Source organism: Phytophthora sojae (genome assembly GCF_000149755.1).
Source record: "Phytophthora sojae unplaced genomic scaffold PHYSOscaffold_11, whole genome shotgun sequence".
NCBI classification, from domain to species: Eukaryota; Oomycota; class Peronosporomycetes; order Peronosporales; family Peronosporaceae; genus Phytophthora; species Phytophthora sojae.
The window spans coordinates 493,341-507,215 of NW_009258125.1; the positions used below are offsets into that span (position 1 = coordinate 493,341).

A 13,875-nucleotide genomic window follows, 5' to 3' on the forward strand; every position below is an offset into this window, starting at 1 on the left:
ACATTTTGACCCCAAGCATAGTGAACAGAAGATATTTGCCCGAAGAGGAGAGAGAGAGAGAAGTAGCTGATAAAAAACCAAACAGAGTTCCTTTTACCCTGTACTGCGCAAGTGACTTCGGCCAAGCCTGCCGACGGAAATCCGGAGGACCCGAGACTACGACCGCGGGACGCTAAGGGCACATCAACGGCGAAGGACAGCCGTCTGTGTGGGCTCCATCAAACTCAAGTCCAGGTAGGTGGTGACCAGCGACGGCCTTGAGCTTCCTGGGGTGATCCATCTATTCCATATCCTAGTTGGGTCACTTGCTGTGCTCGTGGTAGCCCATTTCATATTATTCCAGAGGGTATTCTGGGGTGCTAGGTAGTCGCCTCCAGGATTTTGTATTGACTGCTTGTGTGAAGGGAAGGTAACTGATAGTGATTGTATTTTCCTCCTTTATTGGAGGTGGTGCGCGTTTGTGTGAGTCTCAGGGGAGCTAGGCCCCTGAATTTCAGACTCGAGTGAGCCTAGTGTGTGTGTGACCCACCGTCCAAGGGTCCAAAAGAATAAGTGACGGCTAGTTGTAGTGTTTGTATACTCTGTATTTGTTGGTTTTGTCGAGCTAGGAGGGCATTTGGGTAAGTTGTCTTTTGAGTTCCAAGTCTCAGAGTTGACTGAAATCCTGGACCCTAAATTCGTGATATTCTGGGTTTCAGGGGATCTGATTCTCTGGGTTTGCCTTTTGGTGTGGAGGTGCGTTCTGAAGTAGACGTGCGCTCCCACACTTCTTCGAGGCTACATTTTCAACCGGTGGAGTGCCGTTCCGTCGAAGACAAACGAGCCGACAGGGATTACACAAGGTACCCACGCCAACCAAGGAGTGTGATTCTCAGGGTTTAAAGCTTTGCGGCTGCGAATCTCTGGGTCTATCTTCTTGCTGTTGACTCTCAAGTCGATTCTCTGGGTCTACCCCTGGGGAACAGTCTTGGGCTGCGCTATACGAACCCCCCTGGGCGACAAAGGTTTCATCGGCCTCGCCTCACCAGCTCTTTCGCCCACACGAGCTTTGTCTTCTTCGGTGTAGCTGTTTTGGCTTTCAACATGTCGAACAGCGGGTCAGCATCATGAGCGAAGCCTTTGCAGAAACGCTGAACGTAGGTCGCAGTCCCTAGGAATGACTACAACTCACTTTTCGTAGCTGGCAGTGGCCACTCACGCAGCACTTCTACCTTCTTAGGGTCTATCCGGACCCCTTCACGACCAACATAGTCACCAAGACAGGGTATCTCAGGCGAACAGAACACGCACTTGCTCAACTTGACGTAAAACTTGTTGTCTTCTAGTCTCGTCAAAACGCGATCCAAGGCAGCTAAATGTTCATTCAGGTCTTGACTTCGCGTGAAAACGTAAATGTCGTCAAAGTAAGAAAGACAAAAGTCAGTCAAAACGTTCAGCAGTCTTCGTATTCCGTCGGTGAACGTAGCAGGCGCATTAGACAGGCTCACTGGAATCACTAAGTACTCGTAAAGTCCATCCGCTGTTTGAAACGCTGTGTATTTGACATCTGCATCCCGCATTCTGAACTGGTAGTAGCCACTCAAGAGGTCCATGCAGCTGTACCAATACGCGCCTTGCATGCGTTCGTACATGACATCTTTTCTGGTCATTGGCAACGTTCGCCGCACAGTGTGGTTGTTCATCGCCCGATAGTCGTGCACAATCCTCCACCCCACGGGTTTCTTGACGCAAAATGTCGGAGCCCCGTGGTGGGACGACGATGGTCGTATCAGACCTGCCCGAAACATTTCTTCGACCCATGTCCTTATTACTTGTTCTTGCACCGGTGACTGACGCCACTGTTGGCGGGAAATTGGTTTAGTGGTGTCCACTGCCATTTCATGCACGCCATGGGACTCAGGTGGCAGCTCACTGGGCAACTTCTGCCGAAACATGCCATTGTGTTTCACCAGCTCATCATACACAGGGTGGTCATCATAGTCATCAATGGTCGTGAACGCTTTCTTCGAGTCAGTGTGTTCCTTTTCCGTGACTGACCGAATCACAAACACGCATTCAAGGTCTTGAGGCTTACGAAGGAGACGCTTGAACTGTTTACGTGTGATGTATTTTGTTTCTCCACTCGTGACAGAGAAATAGCCATGCTGGAAATATCTGCTGCACGAGGCTGAGGTCGATCCGCTAACAGAAAACTGCTGCCTACCCACGCGTAGCGCTGGCGTCGACGGCATTTTTGTAGTCCGCGGTTTCATATTCTTTTTCTTTGTCGGCTTCTGCCTCTGGTTGTTTTCAGTTGGAGCCTTCCGAGGTTTTACCGTTTCCTCAATCCAGTCAATATCGGGATTAGCCGTCTTCAACCACGGCATCCCGAGCAGAATGTCCTGGTTTTTTGGAACCGGAAGTATCAGGAAGTCTCCAACGTACGGGTCAAACGACTCAATAAACAAATGCAGTCTCACTGTCCGCGCTGGAACTGTCATCTCTTGCTTGTTCGCCAAAGTGATCGGCATCATTGTACCATGATCTCGAATCTTGGCCTCCAATCCCGCTCGAAGACAGAATTCAGGACTCACAGCGTTAATTGATGCCCCACTGTCGATAAAGTTCGAATTCGTAAGCACCAAGTCATCACGAGTGCACTGAACAGTGTTGTTGGTATGCAACAAACAGTAGTATTCACGAGACAGTAGCTGCGTTTCACGTGGCTTGGTAGCCCGACAATCTTCATCGAGAAACTGCATGCTCCCGCCTGTATTGATCACGCTCATACGCAGGGTTTCTTCCTTTTTTCTTGATTTTCACTTCATCATTTTTCACATGTTGTGGTTTAACAGGTTGCTGCGAAAGTTGTTCGCTCGCTTCCTGCATCGAAGCTTCGCAGCGATCACTAGAACTCTTTAGACGGCTGAGCTTGCGAGTGTGTCCACTTAATCGCTCAACATCAAGTGGACTTACTCGTTTAACTGCTCACCACCACGCAGTGACCCATTCTCAGTGAGAGCCATTCGCTCCAGCATCGCGTAGATCTTTTTGTTGAGGTTGTCGGACTTTGGACGCTTGTCTGGGTACTTGAACCAGCAGTCTTCTTCGCGATGCGGTCCGCGACCGCAATAACTGCAGTTCTTCTCCAACTTGGCACTGCTGGTGCTTGCTCGACCACCGTTGCCGGATTTACGAGCTGCAGTGTGTGAATTCGGTTTGGATTGCATTGCGTCATTCGCGGCACTGGATTTTCCTTTGAACCTATTTCCAGTTGATTTCGCACTGCTCGAGGTTTTTTCGCGGATATCCCACTCGACAAACCCCTCGGCAATTGCTGAGCTCAAATCTTTGGGCTTCTTACGCAAAATCTCTCTTTTCATCACTGAATCAGATACCATTCACGAACAAGTTCATTGCCGTAAGTGGGTCAACCTGGACCAGGCGATGGAGCTCTCGAAATTTGCCAACATAGCCCGAATACCCTCCAGTTTGCTTGATGGAAAGCAATCGGCACCGAATTTTCTCTTCGAAGTTTGGCTCCATGAACTCCATGGCCATCTGTAGCTTCAGGGCACTCCAACGCTTGTCGGTAGTGTCGTCGGTCATGATTTGTTCGGACCAGACTAAGGCAGCCTTTTGTACGCATTGGTTGAGTTCTGAGGCGAGATCACAGTCATCTTCGACCAAATCATACCCCTTTTGGCAGGCGTACGATTCAAATTGAAACACGAAACTTTTCAACTTGATGCCATCAATTTCTCCAGCAAACACAGGAGGTTTTGTATCGATCTTACGTAAATTCCTCCCACGAGGTCCACTTGCCTCGCTTCCAGCTGGTATTGACTGATTCGCCACCTCACGGCCACGAAACAGCATTGCCGGTGTCGTTTGCGAACTCGCTCCAGTAGTCGTAGCTGTTGTAGTTGTTGGTTGGATCGTACTTGATACCTGAACCCTAGTGGCAGCTTGGCTGGCGGCTTGACTTGCAGCTCGAGCCAAGTTCTGGGCTTCTCTCACCGCAGTTCGGACCTGGCCGAGACCTTCCACCAGGTTCGTCATTCCTTGCACTAGGTTCGCAACCAGGGCTCGGAAAAAATAATTATAATATAATAATTATAGTATTATATTGACGGAATAACTTATTATAGGATTTTCCGGGTTTCCGTAAAATAAGATATTGTACCAATAATAAGTATATTGAGTTTTCACCAGATTTCAGTCGTTAAGACACTAAAGTTCCCGGTTAAAACTCATTAATATGTCCCAAATGTTAGTTTTACGGTTCAGTATTGTCCCAATAATACACTATAATAATTATTGTGCTTTGCAATGATTTTGCCGACCATTTTAGACGCTAAATATGGCAAAGCCTGCTCCTAAATATGTGTGAAAAAAGATACACGACCTGCTAAAATTATGCATAAATCCACCTCCTCATATATATATCGACTTGGGAGGGCCTGTCAGCAGCCATGCATTGCCCCAGTACACTACCGTCCATGATCCTCAGCACATCCACCCTCTTATGCATAATTGCCGTGTGTGTAGGTGCTTGTGGATAAAAACCGACAGAATTGCAGCTGCACAGCCACAATTGCACTTTCAAAAGTGCAATTGTGGCGCTTTTAGCGTAATTCTAGGCCTCCACCCATTTATGCACCTCGATTTATCGTAAATCTAGCAGGTGGTCGCTATAAATACAGCAAATCTCGCCTCATATTGCCAAAATCATTGCAAAGCACAATATAATTATTATTACGGGAGCCTCAAGAAATGGAATTACGGATTTTTTTTTCTTAGATTCCCAATTCAATTTTATATTTTATTTTCCGAGCCCTGTTCGCAACTGTCTGATTCAGCGAAGCGATGTCGGTGCTGATACTTGTGTTCATGTTGCTTATCGTCGCGTTGATGTTGTTGCAGTACGCTCTTAGATCTTCATGGGTCTCGTCCAGCCTGTGCTCGAGGCGGTCGATTCTTTCGTGCTTGGCGCTGCGGCGATTCCTGTCCAGCTGTCTGTAATTTCAAGAGTATTAATCGTACTTGGTAGAGAACTGCCATTGATGTCTCAATGTGCTATCCCCGTAATAAAGGGCTGATGAATTTGCACGAAAGTACTTTCGTGCACTTTCGAGCACCGCACGAAACAGCCCTACTCCTGGTTGTCTTGGTTGTCTTGGTTTTGGTCCTGGTTGCCCTGGTTGTCCTGGCTTACTTATTCTTCCTCGTTGTCTTGGTTCGCGCTGCTGTTTTGGTTGTCGTCGTTGTTCTTGTTGTCTTTGTCATCTTGGTTCTTCTGGCTGCCATCCTGAGTGAACTGCGCCTTTTGTTCGCCAGTGGAAGAAGCCGCCGTCCGTCTGCGTACTGGTCGACGAACCGTTTCCCTCCAGAGGCACACAGTTGACTGTTCACAGCATAACAACCACATGCACACTGAGAGACACAATGCAAAGAATAATGCAACGCAGCGACGTACTACCACTGCTCGTTCTGGAACGCCAGCCAGTACATGGTCAAGGTGCATTTCCCGTTGCAAGACGAGTAGTCCGCAGGAATGTCCGAAGTCTCCTTTGATCCAACGTCTCCGCCCTTGAACTCGTCCTCGCAGTTGTCACCATGTGCTACCATCTTATCGTCGATGTAAACCTCACACGGACCGACGTGGGTGAAACCTCCGCCACCGTTGCCCAGCCACTTGACCAGTCGCTAGGAACAGGCTGGGGGTTAGCGTCGGCCAAAGTTTCGGCCCTTCTCCTCAGCCATTTTCTTGAATGCAACTACTGGGACATCGGGTTGCGAGGAGACCACATTGGTCTCCACATTGGTCTCCTCCCGACCCGATGTCCCAGTAGTTGTCGACGTTCACAACCCAATCAGGATTGGGGCTGTCCGTCCAGCTCGGTTTGGGCTGTTCCAGGTAGCCGTGCGCGTTGACTTGGGAGCTGAGGGCCGCTAGGGCAACGGCGGAGGACAGTGCGACTCGAGCTAACATCGGAATTGACTTGTTTGGTCTTGAGAGGAAGCCGGCAAGTTGGAAACTGAACGTGATCCTGCCGCTGCCTCCCCGAAAGAAATATCTTATTAGTGGACGCCTTTACGCTGTTGATCTGCCATCCACGATCGCGTACTTTGGACTATCACCAATTAATCCGAGAGATAAGAGGCTTCAACAAACGTTCATCATGCTGAAAGACCCGTACATGCGATACCCCAGATCTATGCATCGCAGATCACACTACATGTAGTATGCGGACAATCATATCGAATTCCGTTATCGCCGGTAATGCTAGATCCCGAACACTCAATAAGGTTTTCGTCCATCGTAAGAAGAAGATATAAACGTTTCAGTCCACTCGAATTTCCGTACAACCCCTTAATTTGTTTTTCGTTTTTACGGGGGATATGTTCGTGCCTACAGGGAAAAAAACTGAAATATGATATGTTGTTGCACTTTTCCTCGGCCCACCTGCCAGACACACACGAACACCTTCTTAGCATTGCTGCTTCCCGGTCTGAAGTAGGATACTTAATCCTCCGTCGTTTTCTTGCGAAGTCGACGAGCCGCTGCGTTGTACTTTGTCTCCGTCGTGGGGAGTTCCGTTGATGAAGTCTGTGTAGTCGGTGTCGAAACAGCGGTCGCCTCGGTAGTGGGGTAGGAGTCTCCGTCGTTTGCGATCCAGTCGACGAAGCTTCTGATGATTCGAATGTCGTCACCGAAGTCTCCGTTAAGTCTGCCTCAGAGTTCGTTGACGCTTCCGAAGTCCCCACTGTGGCTGAAGAACTGTTAGTTGCCGTCGTGGTGGATGTCGAGCTTTCTCCAGATAGAGGAACGCAGTTGACTGCATAAACACACACACACAAACGTAAAAACCTACCACTTCGCAAACTAACCCGCCAAAGCCAAAACACTTACTGTAGACCTGCTACTGCTCGTTCTGGAAGGCCAGCCAGTAGATCGTCAGCGTGCAGTCTCCGTTGCACGACGAATAGTCGATGGGCATGTCCGACGTGACAGTCGCCGACGTCGCCACCCGGATACTCGTCCTCGCAGTTGTCGCCGTGCAGCACCATGGTATTATCGATGTAAATCTCACACGGACCCACGTGCGTAAAGCCGCCGCTGCCATTGCCCAGCCATTTGGCCATCCCATCGGTCGGAATGGCCTGAGGGGTTCCGTCCCCGCCAGCGTGTTGCCGCACTTCTTGCTGTCATCGTTGACCATTTCCAGCACCACGTCCTTGACGGTCACGCCCTTCTCCTCGGTCATCGTCTTGAACAGTCCGCACTGGTCGCCACCGGAGCCGATGTCCCAGTAGTTGTCGATGTTGACGATCCATTCAGGATTGGGACTGTCCACCCAGGTGGGCGAGGGCTCCTCGAGGTATCCGTGGGCGTTGGCAGATGAAGCCAGTGCTGCTAGGGCGACAACGATCGGAAGCGTGGTTCCAGTGAACATGGAGCGGAAGTGTCGGGTTTCTTGGTTAGATTGCAAATTGGAAAGTGAGAGAGAGATTGAGCTTTCACCCAAAAAACGTTTTGGAGGGCGTAACCACAGCAGCATGCGCTGTAGAGGGCGGCGATTATGCGCGACGGCCGGCTGGCGGAAAGGAAAGGGATTTCAAGGTGAAGGAATCATCTATTAGTCCTGAACACGCTTGTTTTAGTATTTCGGGGTGGAGGCATTTTCGGTGAGAGGATAGTTTAGGAATTCTAATCTGTAAAAACGTGTACTACTGGAGTTGCATCAGTCTGGTTGTCGTCCAGTTGACATCACGCACAGTGGAAACCGCTCGTGCATGAATACGTGAGCACGCTTTTCCGTGACCAGAATTTACGTTTCTTTAGCTTGAAACGCAAAATGGGGTTTCATGGGTGTGAGTGGAGGCAAGGGCTGTATTACGTTAGCCCCTCTAACCCCGTATTATGTATCCTACAGAATAAGAATTGTCACAGGACATAATATCCAGCAAACTTGTCCTCTCTTTCGAACTTCGCATATGGAACAGGTTTGAAAATTCGGGTGGAAGCCTGAAACCGCCGCGTGTCAGCCACTCGTACTTTCCTTCATTCCGAAACTGCGCTGTTCAAGACGTCGCAATACAAGCTTTGTTGGGGCCCGTCGAGCGCGCCTAAGTGGCCAAGGACCATGGCCGAAGACGACCATGATGAGCGCCATTGTGATCTACAGGTAAGCGAGAGCGTGTACTTTGCTCTGTAACATTGTACTAGTGGTATATTGATTCTACGTTGCGATGTTGATTACCAGACCTGGTGATCCGACCCAGACGACGCTATGAGCTCTCGCGTGTGGCCCGATTGGCAGATCGATTGCGCAGTCAGCGCACAACCTCATCGGTTCCAACGAAGCCGGCTACAGCCGGGTCTACCACTATATTGTAGCTGATGCAGTGGCTACTCAAGAGGCTACAGAAGAAGCGCTCATCATGGTGTGGCTACACCGGAGACTACAGAAGAAGCGGTAGATGCTACGACAGATGCTACAGAAGAAGCTCTCCGCGTGATGAGGTTACACCGGAGATTACAGAAGAAGGGACAGAGGCTACGACGGAGGCTACCGATGAAAGCGGCAGGAATGGTGCGGCAGTGCCGGAGGCTACACGGCAAAGCGGAGGCTGCCAAAATGGCGAAGATGACCCACGGCTGGCGCGAACATTGAAGAGCGTGCGCATGTAAAGGAAGAAGTAGACGTTGGCATGAATATCATATATTGTCCTGTTTCGTACAAGAGGAACCGTGTGTAGTGCGTGTCATTACGGGCTATTGAGCATGCAAGCTCCCTGGTGTTGTTATAGAGACAATCGTAACAAGCTTGTTAGGTGGGCTAAAGAAATCTAATGATGCGCTAATGTCAAGCACAAGGAAGAATTCGCCCAGTTCCTCCTCACTACGTCAGTTAGGAACAGGGCGATTTCTTCCTCCGCGTTTATCGCGACGTGCCGAAGATGGGTGGCTGGAGCCGAAGTATGCTGCCTTAGCAGCCTTGCAAGGTATTACCATGTAGCAGGTTTTGAGCGTGCTCTACGCTCGCCACGACCAATAGAAGCTCGCCATTTCGGCATATGGTGGATACATTGAGCATGTTTTGTTCACTTTCGTAGCTTTTCTGTGCACAATGTACCCAGCGCTTGACCGCAAGATGCGAAAGGGCTTCCAACAGCAAATCTTTGACAGGTTTTGAAGTATACTTTAATCAAGTCTAATGCTTATTCTGTAGGATACAAAATAAGATCTGGGGCTAGAAGGGTTACGAGCCGATCTCCCATGGAGCCCTGTATCTCGAACCCGCTCGCGGACGAGCGTGCTTGACACTGGCTGACCGATGTCCTTAGCCACTTGAGCGGCGACAACCGCAGCACTAACAAAGCGGTTGCGCTCTACTTCCCGAACTATACGGCGATCGACGCGGTCATTGGTTCGCCGAGGCCGTCCTGTACGCTGCGGGATGGTACTGTGCCCGTGCTTTTTGTAGAACTTGACGATTGAGCGCACGCTTGGGCGAGGAATGCACAGGTGCTTGCTGATCTTCTTGTAGCCCAGCTTCTCCTTCTTCCATTTGTGGATGACGCGGTCTCGAAGGTCTTGGGAGTACTGACGCCTTGCTGTTCATGCCATGTAGGGTCTAGTCGGATGAAAGGGATATGATACTGCTCGAATGAACTCGAGCTCGAGCTCGGCTTGCGTCTAATCGACTGGTTCTCAGAAGACAGTATAACTAATGTATTATAAACGAATTTGGCTCCGTTGATTGGCGGATTTCGTTAAATAACATGCCAATCAGATGCAGGCAAGCGAACCACAAGAAGAAAGCCGCTTTCATCGCGATCGAGATCAAAATCTCCACTTGTATTTTAGTGTGGTAAGGTGTTGAAGTTGCCAAGGACAGAGATGGGGGGGTGCTGACTTTGCCCACCCGCTGTAGGCACAACCCACTGTATACTGGAACTACGGTCAAGTTATGTGGCTCTGACACACAAGACGTTATCCCGTCTCGAGAAGTGACCAACCTATCTGAGTATTTGGCAACTCGAACCACATATGCACCACATATTAGGATTTTTATACACGCTCTATGTGGCAGTAACGTCGTCCAAGATTCATTGGCCTAATGTCTAACTGAGGCAGCGAAAAAGTAAAAAACAAAATGCAAGCTAATCAAACGAGTTAGTCACGAACCCTGAAGAAGACGAAATCTTTCAACCATATTAAGCTTCGGTTTGCCACATACACTTCATCTCTGTCGAAGGAATTTCTGAAGGTTGCTTGGTTGTTGGCAAGGTTGGCAGAGGCCCCAGACGTCTGCGCTCCCCGCCGACGAAGTTCCAGTGTCGCACCCTGTGTTAACGACGCCTCCGAAGTCTCCGCTACGTGTTCGTTGCCGTCGTGGTGCCATATCGATACCCTTTGCTGCCACTATTGCTGACGAGGCCACGCTTTGATAGGCCTAGCAACTGTCACCCGCTCTGTTCGGGTCTCCTCACCGAGAATCTATCACCTCGAGATACTGAGAATGCGAGAAAGATTTTGATTGTGCGATGGATGGCTGCTGCCCGCGGATAGCAAATACTTTAGCACAATGAAATCTCTCTTCGACGGTCAAAGTTCCAGGAACGGAGCCGAAGCACAAGCCTCCACTCTTACTGTCAAGTTGCACTGAAGAACTGTCGACGAAGCACCAGTTACATAAAACACACCATTCCGCTTCAGTTTTACGACTGACGCACTTGTTCACTCGCCGACATGACGCTCGCTGCTGCTCCTCGCGCCTCCGGGGGAGGCCGCGCGCTGCTGCTTCTCGCCGCCAAGCTCGCACTGGTCTTCGGCTGCGCCATGGGGGTCGTCCTGGGGCTCTACCTGCTGCTGGTGCGCCGCGTCCGCGAACACGACGCCGCGCTGGGGCTCGCCACGTCGAAGCTGGACGCGCTGTCGCCGCGCAGCCTCTCGTCGCTCCAGGAGCTGCAGCGCTCGCACGAAACCTTCCTGCACGTGTTCTCCGTGCAGTTCCCGCTGGCGCTGGGCTGCTTCACGTGCGTCTACGTGCTCAAACAGGTAGATAACTATGTAGCACAAATGTACTTAAATAAGTGCGCAACTAACTTGGTGCTTATATTGCTAGACGTTCGCCATTCCCGGCTCGGCACTACTCAATGTGTTTGCAGGTGCAGTTCTGCCCATAGCGCTGGCTTTCCCTCTGGTGTGCGTCCTGACGGCGTGCGGAGCTTCGTGCTGCTACCTGTTGTCCAAGAATCTGGCCTCGGAGGAGATCGTGCTGAGTGTGAGTGAGCGACTGCTGCCTGGGAAGCTGCACGCTCTGAGGCAGAAGATCGACGATGCTCGGGCACAAGGTCAGTTGCCGTTCTTGTTGCTGTTCCTGCGGGTGTTCCCCTTCACGCCCAACTGGTTCCTCAACATGGCGAGTCCGTGGCTGCAAGTGCCGCTGAAGCTGTTCGCGCCCTCCGTGGCAGTGGGTTTGCTGCCGTACAACTTCATCACGGTGCACGCGGGGGCCATGCTGTCGTCTCTACGGAGCACGAGCGACTTGCTGGACCCGCGTACGATGGGGCTGCTGGTGCTGCTCGCAGTGGGTATGCTCATCCCGGCGCTGCTGAAAAAGAAGGCGAAGGCGCAGGAAGCGAAGAACAGCCAGAAAGAGGAACTCGACGTCGATGAGAGAAGCAGCAAGAAGACGGATTGAATCGCGGTGACTGCGTGTTGTACAGGATGAAGGAAACGTTTTGCGCTGATCTCTGGTTCGTTGTTAATCTATGCTTCCACTGCTGCTTCTGTCATTTAGCGGTGACCTCTGGCCTTGATTTCGCTCGCTAGTTTCCGAGCTAAGAGTTCGATCAAACGCCTGAACGCAATGCCGGATTTGGTCGGCTGCTGCAATGCAGCCCTCGAGCTGAAGTGGCGCCAGCTTTTCTGCGTCAGCTCCTGTTCGTGGTAGTAGGCGCAACTGCGAGGCAATGTCTGTAATTCCCAGGAGTAACCCACGAACTTGCAGTGCCAAGTCTTGTTTGATACCGGGCAAAGATTCGGTGGTAGCAGCAACTCCAATAGGGTTGCTCGCGCGTGCAGGTAGCACAACCGGATCAGACGGTGATACCACTGACACTGAACCAGTTAGAGCTTCGCTGATCTCTGCTTGAATCTGTTGCTGGAGTACGGCCGAGTTGTCTCCGTCGAGGAGCAAGAACACGCCAACTCGATCTTTCACGTTCGTAGCCTGGGTTTGTCCACCAATCCCAGTCCAGGCCTGAGCTGGCAAACAGCTCGAGACCAACATCTCTTCGATCTTGGTTGCAACGCTGTCACTGTGCAGTCTCACTAACTCAAGTTGTGAGGCCCCAGGAGGCATTGGAGCTGCCAGTAGCTTCGAAGGCGGCACCAAGTTGGCACGGGCGAAACAATTCTCCAACAAATCTGCGGGTACTTGGCTCCAGGCCTGCGCAAGCAACCGTGCCGCATCCAACAACGTCGGCGCGTGTCCGAAATGGGCCCCACTGGTATTCCCATCACCCTTCTCCTCGGCAGCTTTGAGCGCTTCCTTCACCTCCTGTGGGGCGTTAAGATACGACAGCGCGCTCTGCACCAGTAGATACTTGTACTCGGCCTTGAGTGCCGCCACCACGCCCATCTGCAGCGGTCGACTCCACCACGTCTTGACGTCCACATTCGACAACTGAACATTCTCCGACCCAGCAGCTATCACTTGCGCCGACTTGACCGGTGGAGGCAGGAACACCAGTCGAATGCCGTGGTCCTCAAAATCCCCTTGATGGCCCGGGCGTTCTCCATCCACAACCAGCAGCACCGGTTTACTCGTTCGCTCTCGAACGAAGGGGACAAACACGGAACTGTACCAGCCCCCGAACGTCGGTCGATCCAGCCACGCCCTGTCCTGCATCAAATACTTCACTGGGAAGCTCGCGCGAGCTTCAGTCGGCCACTTTTCCCTCCCGACCATGCAAATGGGCAACGTCACGCGTCCCGTCGAGTTGCAGCTCAGCACCATTGTGACTCTTTTCCTCCCATTCCCCCCTCCCCCACCTCCAGACACTGCAAACGGCAGTGAATCGTAAAACAGCGAGCTCTCTTCAACGCAGAAGACCCATTCCGGGTCGTATGTAGCCATAATCCGGTGCAGTTCCTGCAGACTTTGGGTCTCGCGTCCATTGCCAGAAGAAGAAGAAAGTGTACCCTTTTCCTCCGTCTTAAAGGCCGAGTGCAGCCCATATCTCTTGCTGAACTTGTCGTACCAGCCCCAACTGGCCTTGAAGTCCTCGGGCGATATACCCATTTCTCGCGCCACCAGTTTGGCCTTGTCGATGACTATTGAGGGGGAAATGTCCACTCGGGCCCGCTCCCGAGCGTCGATCCACGCGGCCAGCGCCTTCTCCAGCTGCGGGAAGCGCGGTGTCGGCCGCCGGTGCACGTTCCCGCGGTTGCTGAGCACGGCGGAGCTGGCGGCGCGCGCCTCAATGTCGTTCGACGCCGCCACCACGCGGCGGATCGTCTTCTCGTCCACGCCAAAGTCCCGCGCTAACTGCCGCAGCGACACGGGTGCCGACATGCTCCGGTGCCGCTGGATGATCTCCAGCCGCTGCAGGTCGTTCAGACGCGGACCGGAGCCCGGACCGGAGCCGCGCTTCCGCTTGGATGTAGCCATCTTGGAAATGGAGTTGTTTTGGCTTCGGTAGCTGTTCGTCTATACTTGAACTCACTATGAAAGGTATCGGATGTCTACAAAAGTCTTTCAGTGTTGTACCCATTTCACGATAAAATACGAAAAACGCACACGAGCACCTTTCCTAAAGGGTTAGGTCGACCATATTAGAAGGCGGTAGTGAGTGGGTGTGAGGAGCGTAGCCATA

At 51.6% G+C, this 13,875-nt stretch overlaps 5 protein-coding genes across 5 annotated transcripts; 1 reads left to right on the forward strand and 4 right to left on the reverse strand.

The window, feature by feature from the left end:
• Positions 1-2,054: 2,054 nt before the first annotated feature.
• PHYSODRAFT_526276 (hypothetical protein) lies at positions 2,055-2,741 on the reverse strand (the record flags this gene model as incomplete). Its single annotated transcript, XM_009537825.1, has 3 exons — positions 2,055-2,192; positions 2,316-2,435; positions 2,475-2,741. Coding segments are annotated over 3 exons (525 nt in total), but the record flags the coding sequence as incomplete, so codon positions are not given.
• Positions 2,742-2,813: 72 nt separating this feature from the next.
• On the reverse strand, positions 2,814-4,041 carry PHYSODRAFT_306083 (hypothetical protein; the record flags this gene model as incomplete). Its single annotated transcript, XM_009537826.1, has 3 exons — positions 2,814-2,862; positions 2,956-3,354; positions 3,389-4,041. 3 exons carry the CDS (start codon positions 4,039-4,041, stop codon positions 2,814-2,816), a joined length of 1,101 nt encoding a protein of 366 aa, XP_009536121.1.
• A 1,156-nt stretch (positions 4,042-5,197) lies between these two features.
• On the reverse strand, positions 5,198-7,439 carry PHYSODRAFT_339832 (hypothetical protein; the record flags this gene model as incomplete). Its single annotated transcript, XM_009537827.1, has 4 exons — positions 5,198-5,366; positions 5,462-5,688; positions 6,991-7,102; positions 7,183-7,439. The coding sequence occupies 4 exons, from the start codon at positions 7,437-7,439 to the stop codon at positions 5,198-5,200; spliced, it is 765 nt and encodes a 254-aa protein (XP_009536122.1).
• A 3,332-nt stretch (positions 7,440-10,771) lies between these two features.
• On the forward strand, positions 10,772-11,633 carry PHYSODRAFT_419340 (hypothetical protein; the record flags this gene model as incomplete). Its single annotated transcript, XM_009537828.1, has 2 exons — positions 10,772-11,050; positions 11,118-11,633. Coding segments are annotated over 2 exons (795 nt in total), but the record flags the coding sequence as incomplete, so codon positions are not given.
• Positions 11,634-11,928: 295 nt separating this feature from the next.
• PHYSODRAFT_256009 (hypothetical protein) lies at positions 11,929-13,670 on the reverse strand (the record flags this gene model as incomplete). Its single annotated transcript, XM_009537829.1, has 2 exons — positions 11,929-11,971; positions 12,115-13,670. The coding sequence occupies 2 exons, from the start codon at positions 13,668-13,670 to the stop codon at positions 11,929-11,931; spliced, it is 1,599 nt and encodes a 532-aa protein (XP_009536124.1).
• Between the last annotated feature and the right edge of the window lie 205 nt (positions 13,671-13,875).